At 38.2% G+C, this 21,233-nt stretch overlaps 1 protein-coding gene across 1 annotated transcript; it reads right to left on the bottom strand.

Annotated features, from left to right (window-relative positions):
* Positions 1 to 965: 965 nt before the first annotated feature.
* Positions 966 to 20,737, bottom strand: LOC135706518 (uncharacterized). The gene is made up of 5 exons (XM_065228131.1): positions 20,333 to 20,737; positions 1,860 to 2,022; positions 1,516 to 1,803; positions 1,244 to 1,460; positions 966 to 1,174 (listed from the first exon to the last, which is right to left on the bottom strand). The coding sequence occupies exons 1-5, from the start codon at positions 20,701 to 20,703 to the stop codon at positions 966 to 968; spliced, it is 1,248 nt and encodes a 415-aa protein (XP_065084203.1). The 5' UTR covers positions 20,704 to 20,737.
* Between the last annotated feature and the right edge of the window lie 496 nt (positions 20,738 to 21,233).

Genomic DNA, 21,233 nt, shown 5'->3' with positions numbered 1-21,233 from the left:
TTAAATCATTAGATGTTATCATGATATTTCGTTCTTGTAAGATACAAGAACAAAATATTTATAATATTAAATATTTTAAAATTGAAGAAAACTTATTTTTATAGCGAGGAGAGTCGAAGCAATCTTGGGTATTCATCTAGGTATTATTTATACTACATGCATATACACTTTTTTTTTCCTTTTTAGAGAGATTTTCAGCCTTGGGCTGGTTCATCTCTTAAAACATATACACTGAAGTGAAACAGTTCATTTCAATGTAAAGGATGTTTTATCGGTATATATAAAGTGAAATTAAAAAAAATCATCGAATATCATGTCTTCAGTTTTCTGGTATATGTTAGACAATGACATGAGCTAGCAAAAGAGACAAAGTCCAGCTGCCCTTAGCTGCCCTTTCGAGAATCCCACCCACCTAAAATAGAGGCAAAATATCATGTTTTTCGAGAATATTTCACTAAAACCACTTTAAATTCCACAAACAGTTCAATGAAAGTTTGCACCTAGTTTGTTTTCGTTGGAATAAATGCAGAAACCAGAGCAAACATATGAACATATACAAAAAAGTTAACAAATAATAATTTTGACATCATATTTTTCAATATACCCTATATCTCCGAAACTAAAGGTTATGGAAGTTTTATGCCTTCTGCAACTTTCCTTCATTTTGATAGATAAAAAACTTTGTTGAATACACCATACGTCTAGGATGCTTTATTCAAAAGTTAGATTCACGCGCCATCTCTACGACCAAGTTGCGAACTAATTAATTCATTCAGAAGAAGCGCTTAACTAATACAAACAACTTTACCGAAGACAGTATTCTGATTGGATGCTTTGTTCAAAAGTTATTAATTTTTTCCGAGAAAATCACTGATCTGCCCCAGTGCGCGCCGGGTTCTTCCCCTTTATATAGTATAAATACCCAAGGTTGCTTCGACTCACTTCGATATAAAAATGTTTGCACCTTAATCTAATAATCCTTTGTGCACAAATATTGGAAGATATCTTTTAATTATATGGGTATACTTGGGGTGCTGAAACAAAGCAGTTTTGATTTTCTTCAATTTTTCAATATCAGATAAATCCACTCCATCTTGGATATCTTTTTGTAAATCAGCAAGCTCTGACATAGGTACCAGCATGTGCGGGAGAAGTGTGAACGACCAAAATGGTTCTGAAAAAAAAAAGAAATTTAAATATATTTTTAGATAGACCCACCATCCTCCGGCTTTTGACAACTCACCCAAATGACCACATTTCAAAAGTTCCACATGCAGATCGATCAATGATGGTATTTGCTTTAGATATTCCAATTTGGTTAGTACTGATACGAGCTCATCATGATAGAATTTAATCAACTCGTCTCGATGGTTATCCCTTGTATCAACAGAGAACGCTGTGTAGAGTGAGTAGATTATGTCAATCGCTGGAGTGCCCCAGGTACAGATCTGGTAGTCGAGCTGTGAATTAGATATATTTGGGATTACCATGTTTTTAACAGTTGAGCTTACGTACCAATAACATATCGTTTGTATTTCCATCAAATGTATTGAACATCATATTTTTGAAATGAAAATCACCGTGGTTGAAGACGTTGAACGGGTTCGAGTCTTTGGGAGTATAGATATCCAGGATCCTCTTGGCGAATGATTTTTTGAATTTTTCCAGATGTTCACTGTAGACTCCACATCCAGGCCAACTGTGAGACAATCTGGCTAACAGAGCGATACAGGCCGTCCATTTTGCATTGGCGAACTCTGTCATGACCAACATACCTTTATTCGGTGCTTTGATGGCTGGTACCTGTAACTTGTTTGTAAAATTCAAAACAGAAAATGCAGAATTGATTGAAGTTATACCGTATCGGCGAGAAACATTGACGCCGCATGCCATCGAGCCAATTTAGTGTACGCGATTTTTGCTTCATGAAAGTTTAACTGGCCGGGTTTTATGGTATAGTCCCGTTTGACTAGGTCGTCGAACACCATTACCAACGATGGATCCTTGGAAGAGTGTAGAAGTCTGGATGGGTGAACATTTGCAAAATAAGTTAGGCATAGGTATAGACTGAAAATGCATAGCTTATTAAATATTGTAATCCATAGAATACAACTGATATGCATAGAAGACCTTTATTCGACTTTTATTTGCGTTACGTGCATTCATGTAGTTTACATTACGTTTTTAGTTTTGTTTGAAATTTGTTGACTCTTTTTTAGCCGAGCCAATAGGCCTACCAAAAGATGATGTAAGGACGTTAAAATTTCGTCCTTTCAGTGAAATCGGATCGGATTTTGAGTTGCATATTTTATCACTTCCACACAATTGTATAATTTAACCTTCCTAATGCATTAGGAAAAAGTTACACATTGTGCATAAGGGTCAAAAAAGACCCAAATTGCAACTCACTCCCAAAAATCCATTTTTGAACCGATTCTTGATCTAGTGGCCTCAAAAGAAAGTTGAAGGATTCTTAAATGGCATCCTTTCCAGGATTTTTACAATTTGGCTATTTAGGCTACCTGGCACCGGTTCCGATAGGGCACAAAAGGACATTTCCAAAAACTCATGTACTGGTACCGTCCGACGGCTCAAAATTTATGATTTTTCATCTAGAAGTAAAACATCATGTCATGGACCAAAAGGTGAATATGGCCACATCAGGATACCCAGAACCGGTTCCGGCAGGGCCCCAAAAAGGACAATTCCAAAACCTCATGTACTGGTACCGTCCGACGGCTCAAAATGTACACTGAAACAAAGACCATAGTTAGGAATACTATTTTGCAGAAAACACTTATTTTCAGTATAACTGTGCTTAATGCCGTTAAATCTACCATGATTTCAGTATAGCTGACTATAAATATAAACAAATTTAATACCACTCTGTCTAAACTACTATGCTTACTCAAACGGCATAGTAGTTTTGATAGAAAAATAAGTAAAATTAAACGAATTTCGTTTCTGCACAAATCTATTGGTGCGAGTATTTAATTTAAACCATCAATATAGTAATTTTGCCAATGGATTTTGTTTCTGTGTATGATTTTTCATCCAGAAGTAAATAGACATCATGTCATGGACCAAAAGGTGAATATGGCGACATCCGGATACCCTGAACCGGTTACGGTATGGCTCAAAGAGGACTTTTCCTAAGCCTCATTTACTGGTATCGTCCGACAGTTCAAAATTTATGATGTTTCATCTAGAAGTAAATAGACATCATGCCAAGGACCAAAAGGTGGATCTGGTCACATCTGGATACCCAGAACCGGTTCCGGCAGGTTCCCAAAAAGGACAATTCCAAAACCTCATGTACTGGTACCGTCCGACGGCTCAAAATTTATGATTTTTCATCCAGAAGTAAATAGACATCATGTCATGGACCAAAAGGTGAATATGGTCACATCCAGATATGAACTGGTTCCGGTAGGGCTCAAAGAGGACTTTTCCTAAGCCTCATTTACTGGTATCATCCGACACTTCAAAATTTATGATGTTTCATCCAGAAGTAAATAGACATCATGCCATGGACCGAAAGGTGGATCTGGCCACATCTGGATACCCAGAACCGGTTCCGGCAGGGCCCCAAAAATGAAAATTCAAAACCCTCATGAACTGGTACCGTTCGACGGCTCAAAATTTATGATTTTTCATCCAGAAGTAAATAGACATCATACCATGGACCGAAAGGTGAATCTGGCAACATTCGGATACCCGGAACCAGATTCGAAAAATGTTTAAAAATATAGATTGAGATACATGTGTTTAATTCAAACTTATTTATTGTTGACATTTTGAATTTATATTTCAGTTTCAGTAATCACTGTTTCTTAGAAATTTGTACATGTTGGGCAAAATGTAAGGATATGAGATTTTGTTATCGGAGTTTTCGCAAAACTTACACCGTCCTCTTTTCTTTGCTGGAGATGAATCGCTCGTTGATCCACGCTGGGTGGAAGGTCCGGCAAAAAGTATAACACGTCTGTTTTGATGCTTCGAACTATATCAGCAAAAAAACTTAGTTCTTAGAATCCTCCGTCTCTGTTCTATTTGTTGGGACACTAATTATGTGCCCAATCTCTCTAGAAACAACCGTTTTCGATTGAGCCCACTATTCCAACCTGCAAAAATCTGGTTGTACAGAACAAAGGCGTTATTCAATGATAGATCGATACCGTTGCACACGCCCACAGTTTTCCAATTTTTGGTTGCACGTTTTACCGAATACGAGGCAATGCGGCGATCTACCGTATCAACTGCACCCTTGTTCTGGTTGTAGAACTTTATGATCTCTGGTTTCTTTTTGTCTGTGGAGTCAACTGCTTGGTTATGGTGGATGGTACTTAGCAGGATCACGTTTTTCCCCTTTTTTGGTATGTAGGAAACTAAGGTGGCATCTTGGGTATCAGCGAAGAGGGATGAATATATTTCTCGTCCTTTGGTAACCAACAAGACAGGGGGATGCAAGTTTTGTTCTTTCTTAGGGTGCCGACCATACCCATGTTGTTTTTCAAAAGGTTCTTGGCCACTTGCAAAGAAGTGAACCAATTGTCCATAGTACCGGTTCGTCCATCATAAGCTCGGTTTAGTAGCAGATCCTCGGTAACACGTTGTCCCTGATTTATTTCCTTTTTCCATCTTTTCGCTTGCCCATGTACAATTGGGAATGGAGAACATATCCGGTAAGACTGCAGCAAGAGTTGAAAAATTTCAATCCATATTTGGCGGGTTTGTTTGGCATATATTGTCGACAAAAAACCCTTCCGCGGAATGAAACAAGCTGCTCGTCGATAGTAATATTCTCATGCGGTGTGAAGAGTAGCGCTTGTTGACCATTCCATAGATCCCAAAATTCTCTAATAGCGGTTCCCTTCTCGCTAGATCGTTCAGCTTTGTCATCAGATCGGATCATAGCGAAAATGTCTTTGAATCTGTGAGCTGACATCGTTGCCCGGAATATCGGTCGTCCAAGCATCTCATGCCATAATGTCTTAACTAGCTCTGTTAATCCCGCCACATCTAGTGGCCCGACAAGCCCCAACGACCCCACTGATGCTAACGCTTACGATCAAACGCGTCCACACCCAGGCCGTGGACAGGAGATCGCCAAGCGTGTGGAAGGTCAGCAAAAAGGGCAACGTCGATCGATACGATCGACCGTTCTAAAACAAAACAGCCCTTGAAGAAAGTGCTCAGCCGGTTGCTTACCCTTTTTAAAAATTGCCTAATTCTATCGTTGAACCTAGTGTTAGACTACCTTAAAGCTATTTAATTGCTGCTACTAAACTGGATTAATAGTACTAGATTAGGTACTAGTGAAATTATTGAACTTTATCGAGTAATATGTGTAGAATTGAATAAGTGAAAACACAGAAGTTACCCTAAACTACGTTTGTTTACAGCTTATTGCTATTCTATTGGAAGTGCCGGTTAATCTAAACCTAAATTTTCTAATTAATTCATACCTTTCTAAACTTACCTAAGGTGAGAATACGCAGAAAACCTAGTGTACTTATAACTAAACATATACGTATACCTCTAATAGTTACCCAGATCGGAAGAATAGAAAGAAAAACAACTCATCCATCATTGCGGTAACGAATCGCCAAAAGTGAGTCTACCATAATTAAATGATTGTTCCCGACCTAAGCTTTACCAATCTTCTCAGGAAATTTATAATCTTTTCCACTCGTTTGCCGGAATAAAATTAACAAAAGCTACGGATTCGTTTATGGCCCAACAGGCTCCTTGTTTGAGCAAACCCAGAAAAGCATTGAACTCCACCGCATCTCTGATTTTCCACTTTTCTCTACATTTTTCAAAACCCTTTTCGTTAGTGTGGCTGATGACGAGAGTGATGAGACTATCATCGAAAGAAGCTTTAAAAGCTTGAACTTCATTGTTCACATGAGCAGTTGCGTAGCTCGTTACTCCTGGGAGAGTTCGTAAAATCTCATAAGACCGCTTCCGTCTAACTTTGGAATCCGGCTTCACAATATTTTGTTCCCATCGAGTTCCGTCTTTAGACGTCCACGAGGAATCTTCTTCATCACTTATGGATAATTCGTCATCAGAATCCGAAATTTTTTCAATTGAATCATTTTCAGGTTCAGAATCAACTATTTCGTCATCTGATGAACGAAAATCAAAATCTTCATTCATGATGAAATTTAACTGAAATAAAAGAAAAACAAGTCTCGTAGTAATAATGAGAATGTGTTTCGGATTGACTTTCGTTTTCACGGGTTTTCTGACATTACCCACTGGGACAAAGCCTGCTCATTACAGCTTGAAGCCTAAGAGACGAACCAACAAATAGCTAAAAGTCTCTATAATATTGAAAAAAAGCCTCGTATCGTAACGTATAAGAATAAGTTATAAAATGTGTTTTAATTATACCAATTATGTCCAGAGTGTTCCTGCAAGGTTGAGTTAAACAAAATCATTTTTTTTCTCACTTGTTTTTATTTTTTTTTTCATTTACAAAAATTGGTCATGTCTACGAAGAAAAGGCAACAGTTTGTTTCGGGATGATAAATTATAACATTTGTACCAAATTTGGGGGTGAACAACAAGATAATTTCAATAGTGAAGGCGTACACAGAACATGGTTGCGTTTTTATTGAAAATGATATTAGGAGTATCAGACTTACACACTTAAAAATTATTCTCGAGCTCGGCAATACATATTACCGAGCCAACACGGTATCATCATAATTAACTGAGAATTCAGCAAAAAAAACAGTTTAAGCCGAGATTCAGCACCACTGTAGACTGAAATCTCGGCTTGTTTCATATTTTTCCGAAATTCGGCAACACTGGATGCCGAGCGCAAACGTAAACAATGATTTCACTGATCTCGGTAATGTGATATGCCGAGATTTCGTTTTGGCAGCGCTTGTTTACCGACATTCGGCATTTCAGCTTTCATCCGCCATTTTCATAGCGCTAGTAAAAATTTGAGTGTTTGGAAGCTTTGTTAAAAACTGTGTATAGTGTATGTTGTATACAGGAAGAACCTAGAATTATGGAACCGATCCTTGGAGTACTCCAGCAGGAAGATGTAAGACTGTTCGAAATCTTCGGTAAGTATAATTTAATTACATATTTGCATATTTCGTTTCAGCCAATTACATCTAGCTTAACCTGCTTTTTCTGCTATGAAAAAGTTGTGGGTTATGTCGATGAGCTTCAGCGGCATATTAATAATCATATCCGGAACAAACAATTTGCCCCGGATGCAGTGTTTTATGATTGTCTGGTTCCTAAATGTAGGTCCAGATATGATCATTTTAAGTCATTAAAAAGGCATATTATGCAGCAACATCCTTGTTCACCTTTCCTTCAATCACTGGAAGGAGAAATTAATTTGAATGAGTTGCGGGAACCTAACCTCAAAATGCCTAAAATTGATAGTAGCCCTATCCAACCGGATGAAATTGATGAAATAATCTCAAATGATACTCTTTCCTTGGAGCAAATCAAAAAAGCTATTGCACTTGGTATTTGTCGGTTAACATCAGATGTTTCGTTACCACAATCAAAAATTGCAGAAATGATCAAGCTATGCGAAACTTTGGTTCAAATGCTTGGAGACTATTTTCAAGAAAAATCAAAAAATTTTTTGAACGGCCGCGACATTAACCTGGATTCTCCAGAAACTATTTCATTTCTTAATCAGTTTCATTTGCCGGATTTGTTCACTGACGTGTCAACCCTATCAAAGCAAACCAAGTTTTTGAATGTTTTAGCTGAAGGCATTCCAAACCCGTCAGAAAAGATGCTTCAAACACGAGATGACATCCGGCATACTGATGGCACTTCCAAAAAAGTTAAAGTCAATGAGACTTTCATGTATACACCAATTATTGAAACATTGAGACTGATTTTCAGAAACCCTCAAAACAGAGATCTTTTAAACGACGCTGAACCAGAAAACGCAACGATCAAAGAGTATACAAGCTTTCGATCTGGGGAGACATACAAAAACAGTAAATATTTCAAAAAATTCCCTGATACTGTACGTCTGAGTCTGTACCAAGACGACGTAGAGTTGGGAAATGCGTTAAGTTCAAGAGCTGGAATAAACAAAGTGTCTGTTATTGATTTCAAAATTCAAAATTTCCCCGACAAATGGAATAGTTCTCCGAAAACCGTTTTTCCACTTATGTATTGTACCTCTATAGATGCTAAGAAGCACGGATATAACAAAATCCTCAAACCTCTGATAAGTGACCTCAAAAAGCTGGAAGAAGGAGTGACAGTTTGCTACGGAACGGAAAAATTCACACTCCGTGCAGTAGTAACCATATTTTGTGGCGATACGTTGGCTGTTGGTATCATCGACTGGATTGATGTGAGTAATTTCTTACGCTGTTTTACAAAACATATAATAATATCGGAAAGAAGCCGAGGGGCATGGAAAATATACATTTAACTTTTGGATTAATGATTAAATTAAATTCCTCAAATGGAAATGCTTGTTTGAATATAAAATCAAATAAAACAAACTCTTCCTATTCATTGACTTTATATTTTTTTTTTCTCAAATTTTTTTTTTAGCCGGAGATGGAATTACCTAACACAGAAGATCCGCTTATCATCGTGTCAGCAACATTATTTGAAGATGGTGACTGCAACATTATTTGGAAGGACATCTCAATTCCTGTCGGAAACAATCTACTGGGCGCCTTCACTCTACTGTTGCAAGTTTTTACAGTATTTAATGTAAAATGCTGCCCATCGGACAAGATTTTTTATTCTTTTTTTTATGCATACTGTTTCAAAATCGAAGCATTGAGTACCACTGGCAATAAGTTTGTAAGCCAACTAAATTAATTGATTTTAATTTTATTTTTGATGTGAAATCAGCAAGAACAGAGAAATAAATGATGGTTGATTGAAAAATGCAGTTAAGTTTTCAAATTTATTTGAATTTATTAAGATTTGCTGAAATCTCGGTAGAATTTATATGAGATTGTTTACATTTTTTGCTGAGATTTCAGTTTTACTGTGCCGAGCAATCAGTTTTCTTAAACCGAGATTTTCGGTAAACCGCACAAGCTGTCATTTTTTTCTAAACCGAGATTAACGGCAACAGTTTGTTTGCCGAGCTCATTGCCAAGCACTCGGCTGTGCGGATCTCGGCAAAATAAAACCGAGATTCGGCAAAAAAATCTAAGTGTGTATGATAAGTCAGTTGGATGCTAGAATTACTTATAGTGGAGTAAAAAAACGAGGCAGCGCACAATGGGCAAAAACTGACCCAGAGTCACACTTATTTCATGTCGCTGTTTTCAAAGGGTGTGAGATCCTGTTCTTATGTACAAAAATTCGGGAAAACGAATACTGCTAGTTTTGTCTTGCACATACTACCGGAAGTGCCCGATTTCGCCTGTTTCTCCCCATTTTCTGGTGAAATAAGAAGTTATTTGAGTTCATATGTATATTATCTACAGCCATAACATGCATTGGGTGATATGGTAGTAAGCCGTGCCAATGATTAATTGGGTTGTTTGCTTGCCTAATAAGCCAATTGGCTTTTATAAAAAAAAACATTGATTCATCAATTTCGATAAATTTTTCAAATAATTAATGTTTGATTTCGATGCCACTTGGCAATTGGCCAAGCGGATGTCCTACATGAGGTGTTATTTTTCAAATGCCTACAGTTTGAATGATTTCGCAGCAGTGTTTTGATAAAATCCTAAATTTAATCGACTAGAAGTAGTTTTACCATTTGTGAATAACTTTCGATAGGGTTAAGTGAAAAAATCCCGTAATCCTGTTCACCGACGAGAGCATGTTTACAGTCGATCCCGTATCAAATTCCAGAACCGACCGGTATATTTGTTCTATTCCGGTAAAAGACGTGGCCGACGAGCACAAGAACGTGTATCTGACCAAGCATCCTGCTAGCGTTATGGTGTTTGGATTGGTGGCTTCCGATGGCAAAAAATGGACCCGGTGTTCATTCCAGAAGGCGATAAGGTCAACACGGAGGTCTACACCGGGATTTTAAGGCTCTGAACCATTTGGCGAATTTTTTTAACTTTTGGTTAAAATTTGACAGATGGAAAGTTATTGATTAACCCTGCTATCCGAGCATGGTTATTTCTGACAGACAAGAAGTTAAACTTTGACAACCGTGGCTCGAAAACCGGTCGATCGACAGCACGGGGATTTTCGAACATAGAAAATAACTTTCGAAATGTCACTTTTAACCACGAGTTAAATTTAACTCGGCAAATGGTTCACAGCCTAAGTAAGTATGTTCTTCCGTCGATCAAAGAACAGTACGGACCGAAGCCAAATATTGTATTTCAACACACTGAAAATGTATTTTCGTTATTTCTCTGAAAACCGTTTCGTAAAAATAAATTTCGTACATACAACACATCTTTCATAAATGGTACGAAACATTCGTTTTCCCTGTCATCGGGAGCAATGCCAATATTACACCTTATTCGTACAATATACAAATTCATCTTCGTACAATCACTACAATCAAACCAACAACTGCGCTTATTGTCTCCTAAAGTTCTGATTGTGTGTTGGAGATGGTATATTTTTTTTTAAATATTGTTGGTTCGACCAATACCTACATGCAAGCTACCATTATAAATCAAAATGCTGGTCACGGTGGTTTTATGTCAGAGGAAAAAAATACATGCAAGCAGCAGAAAAAGCAAACGAAATCGAATTACCGCTCCATAAGTACTTCTTATTTGCCTTTAGCCTATACTTTTCTCGTCGCACAGATAGAGTGATGGATAAGGCACAGATCTGGCTATCGCAAGGTTCATGATTCAAGTCCGGTCTGAAGCCTATTTTTATATTTTTGTCATGTTTATCCCTTACGAATGTGGCAGTTCTAACGAAACTAGCTTCATACAATGTACAAATCCATTTCGTTGCAGAAAACAACGAATAAATTCGTAAAACAAACGAGTGATTTCGTTGTATAAACGAAATTTTATTTTCAGTGCAAGATGGGGATCCGTGCCAATGAGATGTATACAGGTGAGGAAATGATCGTAAAATGGTCTTCGTGTAGTGCAAATATGTTATAGTGTTTGTGAAGTATACCTTCCGTGACGTCAAAGTCCACTTTTTTCATGCCAATTTTTTAGGAGTTTTTCGTCATCACCGATTGTTTACCTCTTTTTTGCTATTAAAAGCCCCGATCTTAATCAGCTGGATCACTCAATATGGCGCGTCATGAAGGCCAAGGCCTGTTCTAAACGCCAACCGAGTACAGCAAGCCTCAGACAAACATTGACCCGTACCTGGAGAGAAATGGATCCAGACTACATTATTAGAACCTGCCGTGCATTCCGGAAGCGTGTGGAGGCTGTAATAGAGATTTTCACGTCCAGTTGTATTGGTACGATATATGAGAGCGTGTTAGTGAATATCCGAGGAAAATACATAACAAATCGCTGTCAAACTCATTTTGACAGATCTAATTTCATACATTTTTTAGGTTAGCCAGAGGAAAATAATAAACAACTTTACACAGCGCTCCACCCGCTAGTTTGTGTGCGTTAAACGTCACTAATATCTATTGCAGCAAGTGGAAACTCGATCGATGGTTAACATAGTTTAAGACTCTGAGAAACATCTCCCCTTTGAATAAATAAAAAAAACTCGAACTCGACTTTTTGAGAATTTTTTTAATTTTGACATTGTTCAATGGTGCAAACATTATCTCGCATACGGTATTTTCATGAAAATTTTGACTGCCTGATCTGTCAAGCTAGACTTTCACTCCAACCTTTGAAAGTTGAGCTTAGATTTAATAGAAGGGTCCTTGTTGAATACATACATGATGGTAGATTTTTTAGCACTCACTATTGTTGAGACAATTAGCTTTCACAAAAGTACGCATTTTCATGACAATTTCGTTTACCTGTTATGCCAAGATAGATTTGGGCTCCACCCTTTGAAAAAAAAAGTTGGATTTTGTTGAATAACCTTGTTAGATCCATACGTGATGGTGGATTTTTTTTAACACTCATAATTGTTGGCAAAATCAGGATTCATTTCACATAAGTACATTTTTTTAGTTAATTACTTTATTTGTGCAGGCTCAATCGAATAAACTTTACAGAGCCAAAGTATCATTCCGAGGATGGTTAAAAATAACTTCATCATTGTAAGGAATAAACATGACAAAAAAAATTAGAAAAAGGCTGCAGAGCGGACTCAAATCATGAACCTTGCGCGATAGTCAGATCTACGCTTTATTTTTCGCTCTATCTTTGCAACGAGAAATGGTTAGGCTAAAAGCAAATAAGAGGCACTCATAGAGCGGTAATTCGATTCTGTTTGTTTTTTTTCTGCGCTTGCATGTATTTTTTTCTCTGTACACGGTAACCGCAAAAAACCCAATAATGACTACAAAGTAAGTTCGAAAATACTGGGTAATAAGTAGTAAAATTTTACCCATTTATGAGTAATTACAACAACAAAAACAAGTAGTAAGTATTCATTTTTTACTCATAAATGGGTAATATTTTTACTGGGTAGTCCCAGTCTCCCTCGAAAATGCTTACTTTGTAGTCAACACCTCTATGATAAAACCACCGCGACCAGTAATTTGATTTATTGTGGTAGCTTGCATGTATTGGTCAGACCAACAATATTTCAAGCACTTTAGAAGACAAGAAGAGCAGTTGGCTTGATTGTACGAAGTTGAATTTGTATATTATACGAATAAGGCGTTATATTAGCATTGCGCCAGATGATAGGGAAAACAAATGTTTCGTACTACACGCAAACCAAAAATTTATTATACAATGAATGTTAGTTCCATTTCCTCTGTTCATGAACATCGCAACAAATGTTAGAAGTTGATCTTGCAGGCGATGCAATGGTTTTTTGTCATTTTTATTTCGTGTTCTATCTACGCTTTCGACTACATATACCAATTAGATTTTTATTTACAACATTGTAGAACGACGCACACACTTGCCTCCAATCTCTCCAGCAGAAAAAGCAAACGAAGTCGAGTATGAGAGGGAATCAATGAGGTACAGAGAGAGGTGAAGCAGATCGTGAAATATGGTTGTATTAGTAAACCAAAAAATCAACGTAAACGCAAGTAGTGACGTCACTAATTGCTTGTATCGTACAGGGGTTTTACTCACACAACCTAAACGATTGCTTCACCTCGGTAATCCAGCTCATTGAGAGGGAATCAGGCCAGTGACAAAACCTATCCTATCAGCAGCGTTTGACAGTAGGCAGCATGTCCCGGGCGCAAATCGTTTATTTTGCTGTGCTGGGCCCGCTGTCACGATATAACATGTTGCATAAACGCCTGCCACGGGGCTGAAGGAAATGAGCGCTTGTTGTTTGCTTTTAGGCTATCCATATTCAAAAGCATAGAGAGAGCAGTGGAAAAAGCACAGGTCTGATAATTGCAACGTTCGCGGTTCGTGTTCAGTCGGCAACCTTTTTCCTATTTTTTTTCGACATAATTAATTTCACTCACTAATACACTCCACTAACATCCTCTGATGATGAATCCCTCATAATTGTAAGCGAATCTTACATCCCCCGGTTGGGTATATTTATGAAAGATGTGTGTAATATACGATATTCATTTTAACGAAATGGTTTTCAGAGAAATAACGAAACATATTTTCAGTATAATACATTGTCTTAAATCTAAAGTTAAAGAAATTCAACCGAACACTCGCGGTCTTCTCGAGATATATTTTTATGAAAATTGGGTATGCCTATTCTGCCAAGAAGGATTTTGGCTCCACCCTTTGAAAGAGAGACTTTTATTTTTAAGAATTGACCTTGCTGAATCCATAGGTGATGATAGTTTCTTTAGCTTTCAGAATTAGAGAGACAATCATGTTTCAATTCACAAAAGTAAGTATCATATCGGGCATGAAAAATTAAGTGAAATTCATTTATATGGTCGTAATTGAAAGGTTGTAAACTTGTTGTGAAATGTGTCTGGTATAGATAAAGAAGCTCAAGAGGACGGGTCTGGTTTAATGGTTAACAGCCATGTCTCTCACGCTGAAGGTCACGAGTTTAAATTTCATCTCCGGACAAGTTATGAATGACTTAAAATGCTTAAAAGTGAGCATCTAATAATTACGTCACGCGAAAATTGGACAAAATTAACCCTTTCTCCCCCGTTGGTACAGATTGTCACATTTTACTAAACCCTCTCCACACTGTTACGTCACGCAATCATTTCCTCCTCCCCCTTTTTCAATTAACGATGTAAAAAAATCGTGAATTGAACCAATTCAAACGATTGAAGTTCTATGGACTTCTTCGATGTTATACAGACTTCTCGGAAATGCTTCGCACATCTCGGATGATCTACGGACTACACAGAAGTTCAACGGATTTCTCGGAAGTAAAAGGGTTTTGTTTTTGGAGGATCCGCGTACTTCTCGGTAGCTCTATGGACTTCTCGGAATTTCAATGAACTTCTCAAAAGTTCTACAGACTTCGTGGAAGTTCTACGGTTTTGACGTAGGACTACGTCTTTGATTTCTACACTTTGTGAAAACCGAAAATGGAACATGTAACAAATTAAGAAAGATTTTGAACGTTAATAACTCAGCTGCCCCTGGTTTAATTTCAATAATTTTATCACCAATCGATCAAAAATATGGCTACGCATCGATAACAATGCTTCCAATGATTTTCAACTAGAAACTATTGAAAAACTGGTAAATGTCCAGCATTATCCAAAAGCGTCGAATTAACTAACAAATCACCCAATTACCTACATGCATATGCTGCTTCCCCAGCACAGTCGTCAGAGAGTAGTAAGTAGACGAAACAAGTCGCAGTGGCATTCACCTCCGATCCTCGGACACGTGCGAATAGGGAGGATGGAATTCCGTAATATTTTGCACACTCATCGCCATATTCAGAACCAAACGCAAATTCTTCGAGATAACCACCATCCGTCGTCTGGCTCGCCGTGGCGTTGTCTGACGTATCTCCGGTCTGATTTACGAGGTGTGCTGAAAGTGTTCCTGAAAAATGAGATCCGTGATGCTGTCACCTACACTAAACACGCCAAGCGTAAGCGGCCATGGATGTCATCTACGTTTTGAAGTGACAGAGACGCACTCTGTTTGGTTTTGGAGGTTAAATCATCACCAAATTTGGCAACAAAACGGCTCTTTTCAGGGCCACCAGACTTATTACAATAAAGAGTAGGAATAGAATTCATCTGCCTGTTTGTCCATATTCAGAACCAACGACCACACAAAATGCTCATGTAATGAAACTGGAAGCAGGGGTACAAATTATGTTGATCAACCTTGATCAACTTTGAATCGCCACGGCCGGATATTTTCGATGGAAGAAGCAACAATCTAGCATCTAATTCGACGAAGACGCAGGAAACATTTGTGAAGCCGAGTTATTTACGAAAGAGAGTATCGATGAAGAGAATCGATCAATGTAGATAGGACCTATTGAAAAGTGACGCGAGATTCGTTTTCCGTACTAAGCTCCAATGCTACCGACGCCAGGGAGGCAGCTCCCACACCTGGACCCTACTTATCAACCCATCAACTCATGAACCGGGGACCAACGGCTTTACTTCCCGAAAGAAGGCGTGATCAGAGATGTTATGCCTTAGAACATGCGGGTGGCGCCGACTGAGATTGGACCCAGACCTGCTGGGGTGAGAGGTAACCGATATCTTTCAAGGTGATATCACGGCGAATGAGATCGACCCAAATTTGAGTTTAGTTATCTCAGAAATAAGAAATAAAGTGCAGGAACTCAGCGATGAGTAAATTTGCCTTATGTTTTCCCAGGATTTTCCAGGGAAAAATTCCCGAATTTGAGAAAAGTAAAGATTGGATTCACTCAGTCTATTGGTACTACTCCGAGACTGAATAAAATTTTCGTCAATTTCCTCATTTTCTGGCAGATTTTTTAGGCAGATTGAGACAAATTTACTCATCGCTGAGTTCCTGCACTTTTGGCGATTATGAGTGAACTAAACTCAAATTTGGGTCGTTCTTATTCACCGTATACGCAAAAGGAAAAGAGGCAGTGTCGCTACTTGATAGCAAACTACACATAATGGGAGGAGTCTTTGTAGCTTTTATTCCACTTGGTTGCACATCATTCTGCTTTAACCTGAAAAGATATAAAACAGCGCTGCTGTATGGTATCAGCTCATTTTCGCTTCGGACGGCGTGGTGAACAGCAATAGCAGCAGTAGGAAGGTGGTGGCTAGTCCACTCCGTCACATCTAACAAGCAACAATTGTCTGGTCGTGGCAAAGGAGGAAAAGGTCTGGTAAAGGAGGCACCAAGCGTCATCGCAAAGTTCTTCGAGATAACCGCCATCGGTCGTATGGCTCGCCGTGGTGGTGTCAAACGTATCTCCGGTCTGATCAACGAGGTGTGCTGAAAGTGTTCCTGGAAAATTAGGTCCGTGATGCTGTCACCTACACTAAACACGCCAAGCGTAAGTGGCCATGGATGTCCTCTTCAATAAAAGCTTACATCAGTAAAGAGTTGGAATAGAATTTATCTGTGCTTGTTTGTCCATATTCAGAACCACAAGCCCCCAACGACCACACAAAATGCTCTCCAGAGATGTAATCTTGTAACCAAACTTGGAAGCAGGGGTGCAAGTGATTTTGATTGATTCTCTTAATCAACTTTCTCTTTGAAAAAAAATTACTACAAATTTGGTACGCCTACAATTCAAAAACGGAAAGAGTTGAGATAATAGATAATTGATCAATTAAAAGAACTAAATGCTCTTCACATTTATTCCGTCCGCTAGCGGTCCTACGTCAAGCTTTCGTTCGTGCCCCTAAGCACAGACCCTTCTACTTTTTTTTCTTAAGCTCTACAGACTTCTTGGAACTTCCATGGGCTTCTTGGAAGATTTATGTACTTTTTAGAAGTTATATTATGTACCCCTCGCTGTCAGTTGACATCTATAACGCAGCGACGCAGCAGAAGCAGAATGACAAGCAACTTCCACGTCATCAGCCTTCCACCATCGTATCAGCCCACGTGAGCGTGTGCAGCCTTGACTCCTCTCTTTCGTCGCAGTGCAGTTGAACAGGTAGGTTGTGCGTGCTCTCCAAAAGGGTTGGGTGATTCCGACGGGATACGGTCAAAACCTCACAGCTCTATAGACTTTTCTGGAGTTTTATGGATGTCTCGGATATTCTATGAACTTTTCGGAAATTCTACAGACTTTTCAGCAGTTTTACGGACTTAAGTAGTTCTCCGGACTTCTTGGAAGATCTAAGGACTTCTCGGAAATTCTACGGATTTTTTGGATATTCTATGGACACTTCGGATATTCTACATGTTTTCTACGGACATCTCGGATTTTCTTCAAACTACCCAAGTGCATAGAATTTCCATTTTCGACATCTCAAACATATTCTCCGCAATTCTCCGACAGCTCCAGGAACAACTCGAAACATCTGGCAAGTTTGACTTACCCTATTGTTTACAGAACTTCTGAAAATTTCATAGAACTTTCGATATGTTCTTTCGACACGCTTACGGATGTTACTACATGTACACGAAACATCCAAAAAGTCCGACGAAAGCCCTGGCTAATTCATGGATCTTACGACCCTTTTGTGTTTTTTTTTTACTAATTACTAGTTCACGAAGCTCTCAATGTTTCTAATGTTTTTTTCAACTAGTTCACGGAACTTCCCTCTTTGTTATTCCTAATTGGGTTCTTTAAGGGTATTGAGGTAAATGCATATTCGTAATCTGCATTAGAAGTGGAACCCAAACCCAAAATTTCATCAATTTTGGTACACTGGAACTATTTTAAATAAGAATGATAACATTTGCAAAAATCAACTTATTAGCGCCCCTCGGTGTCACTTTGTATGGGAGCGAGCTATCAGTTTGTCAGTTTAGTGTCAAACAGTGTTGTTATTATTTTGCTTTAAATATTGATTTAAAAATCGAGATGAAAGTGTGTGGGTTCGGAAAAAATATGGCTGTGCTGAGAAAACGAAGCTTTTTTAGATGATATATAAAAACCGATATATTTTTCAAAAATTAAAGAACCCAATTGTTGAATTCTCGGGTTCACTGCTGTTAATTTTTATTTATTTGTTAATTGAAGATGAACCAATACAATCATTCAATCAACGAATTCTCACATGACCATAATTTGAAGAACCACTTTCTCATTTGAAGCTTATCGTCACTGTCAATTGAGTCACTCGCTATCATTTGATATACGACAGTGGAGTATGGAAGAAACCCAGCAAAATGTTCCCGAACAGACAAGTCGATTCGATGACGAATCAATGTAAGGCAAATTTAACGTTTATGTCGACTCAATGTCGTGTTGTTGTCGGGTCAATTTTGGATTTATGTCGGGTCAATGTCAGGTCAACATCGGGTTGGGATTTGGTAGAAGTCATGTTGGTGTCGGGTTGGCTTAGCCTTTTCGCTGGAATGTCGACCAGAGCTCCGTTTATGTGTAGGTTACACTCAATTGAATGATATTAAGCGTTTCTCAAATGAAAATGATCCATGCCTTCGTCAAATGACTTAGCAAACTGATATCACTCATTTGAAGGAGGTCCCTTTGATAGCGGATAGCTGCTCGGGATAATTCCAACTTAGCAGACATACACCAAATTAGTTATCTGTGAATTTTGAAAGTGCATAAATGTTTCACTAGCATCGATGATGTATTCATGCTATAAGATCTCATAAATTAATACTTAAAAATATGGCGATGTAACGTCACGGTTCAACAAACCACCCCGTTTGTCACATTTGGTAACGTTTTCATAAACCCCCTCCCTCTAAACGCGTGACATAATTTATGGATGCTCCATATAATAAAAAAATACAGAGAGGTATCGGTGTTTGCGCATGGAGGTTTAGCCAGTATTCCTTTTCCTCAATTTCTAGCTGCCTGATTTGTGGTAGTAGGGTTAACTACCCTATTTCCAGCCTATTAAGCACAACCCGCACTTAGTCTTTCTTAATCTAGTGCAGTTTAGCACCAAACGGCATGTTATTATTACTGATGGATTCCAAATCGACTTCAATTGGACATCTTGATGTCATTTTAGATAATTGTCAAACTTATCGTTTCCGTTTTGATTTCGCCCACATTGCGTTTGAGCCTTTACTCGCATCGTAATTAAACTTTATTAGCAAGATTTTGTGCTCATTGGCTAGTTTATCTAATCTATCGTAATGGAACATGCGAGCAAAGAATGATGAGGAATATTTTCTTCATTATTTTAACGACGCAAATTTGCTTTATACGACGAAGTAGTATGGAACCTTATTTATGTGAATGCATTATAGTCCTTTGCATGACCGTTTTCAAAAATCTTTGAGTTATTATCGGAGAAAATGATTCAATTTTCCTACATATGAATTTAATTGTATTTGGAATTATGAACAAAATTGATTCGAAAGGCAAACAAATGGAATTCCTCCAATTTTATTGTGGCTACCGAGGGTTAAAGCGAAGACAACAAATCAAGAAGACTGGCAACTCTTCCATTTTCTCATACGAACGCTATGAGACAGGTACAATCGCGTCATCTGCCGCTCAAAGGTAAATGCTTCGAACGAATTTGATAGCAAAGATTACATCCTCAGACGAAGGGTTTGTGTATTTGCTCATTTTTCTATGCGTTGCTTCCACCTTCACTCAAACGCAGCGCTACTGTATCTGTCGCTTGGATTCTGGCAAAGTTTCCAGTCTTCTTGATTTGTTGTCTTCGGTTAAAGTCAGCCTAAGTATCCCTAATATTGGGCCCATACATAAATTTCAAAGGATAGCATTTTTTAACAATGTTTCATTAGCAACCAAAAATATCCATTTGTGTTGTCCATATGATGCGTTGTTATGCGAAAAATTCAAGAAAAGAAGAGTTTTATTGATGGGCCCAATCTTTAGGTCAACATTAGAGCCATTTCCCCTATCATACGTTAGTTTAAGCAAACTCTTCAGATTATTTCGCCAAGCGATTTTCATAGACAATTTAAAAAAAAGTCTTCACTTTAACGCATAAATACAAAAAAAAATGATCACATATTTTATCAACAGGATTAAAAAAGGAACTTAAGCCAAAAAGAGGTGTTTTAACCATGGTGCATCTTCTTCGTGTGTATATGATCGAAATGTGACTTTTTTTTCTTACGTATCAAACATGGAACCTTCGGTGGGGACAAACATACATTATGTTTCCCATTGACTCATGAATGGTATGGTAATTATGTCGAGTCGCTAACAGTAATCTTCATATTTGAATCATCCGGTTTTTCCACCAAACTAAAAACAACACTGATCTCACCTCGGTCCGAATTCCGTATCAGCTCCAATCGTTCGCAGCACCCTTTCCATCTCGGGCACTACGGTCTGGTAGACGATGGTTTCCATGTCGAAGAGTGGTGCATGTTTCAACAGAATATCCCGCCTTTCACAAGCCTCGTCCGGGATTGTTTTGATAATCAACGAGGTTTCACATGGCTTTCCTTGGCTTTGATATTTGACAGTTGCCCGTACAATTACGCTCATGATATGATCCCCAGCGTTCGATCCAGGACTAAACGTACACTCGCTTACAGATAGATCGTGATCGTTTTCCGATTGTTTGAGCACTTTTTCGAAAAATGCGCCATCCAACCACGATGGTGCGTGCATTTCATCTTTGTAGAAGACCATGATTTAAATTTAAACTGTACACGACGGTGCGTCTGTAACGGAGGGAAGCTGCTATGTGACTAAGCCGTAGCTAAGTTGGTTCGTGGGATTTATGCTGCTTTGATGTTGTCTGATCATTAGTATGTTTTCGTTTTAGACATATATACGACGACTGCCATAGGTACCTACGTAGTTATTTGGGAGATATCATCACATGTTTGCTTTTTAAATGTTTTCTCCACGCGTAGGGTGTATGTTTCTATGACTGACCTTGTGAATGTGATTTCTAGTTTTTTAAGAATGTGAAATCTTCCATGACCTTTCAACAGGATTTATTTAGGCAAATGGAAGTTAGAAGTTGAAAACGTTTGTTGAGCTGACTGACAATATAACAAATTATTCTATACTTTTTGCTTTGCAATTTTGATTACTTTATGTTATTTAGAATTATGAAATGAAATGGAGGCAAATAGAAGAAAAGCTGTCCAACAAACAATTTGTACTGATTAAACAGGGCTTACTTTAGCTAAGTCGGTAAAGGCGCATCTTCA

Source organism: Ochlerotatus camptorhynchus, unplaced genomic scaffold, assembly GCF_037179485.1.
Source record: "Ochlerotatus camptorhynchus isolate MF236.1 unplaced genomic scaffold, CSIRO-AGI_Acam_v1.1 ptg000283l, whole genome shotgun sequence".
Lineage (NCBI taxonomy): Eukaryota > Metazoa > Arthropoda > Insecta > Diptera > Culicidae > Ochlerotatus > Ochlerotatus camptorhynchus.
This window is presented reverse-complemented; position numbering and strand designations above follow the sequence as displayed.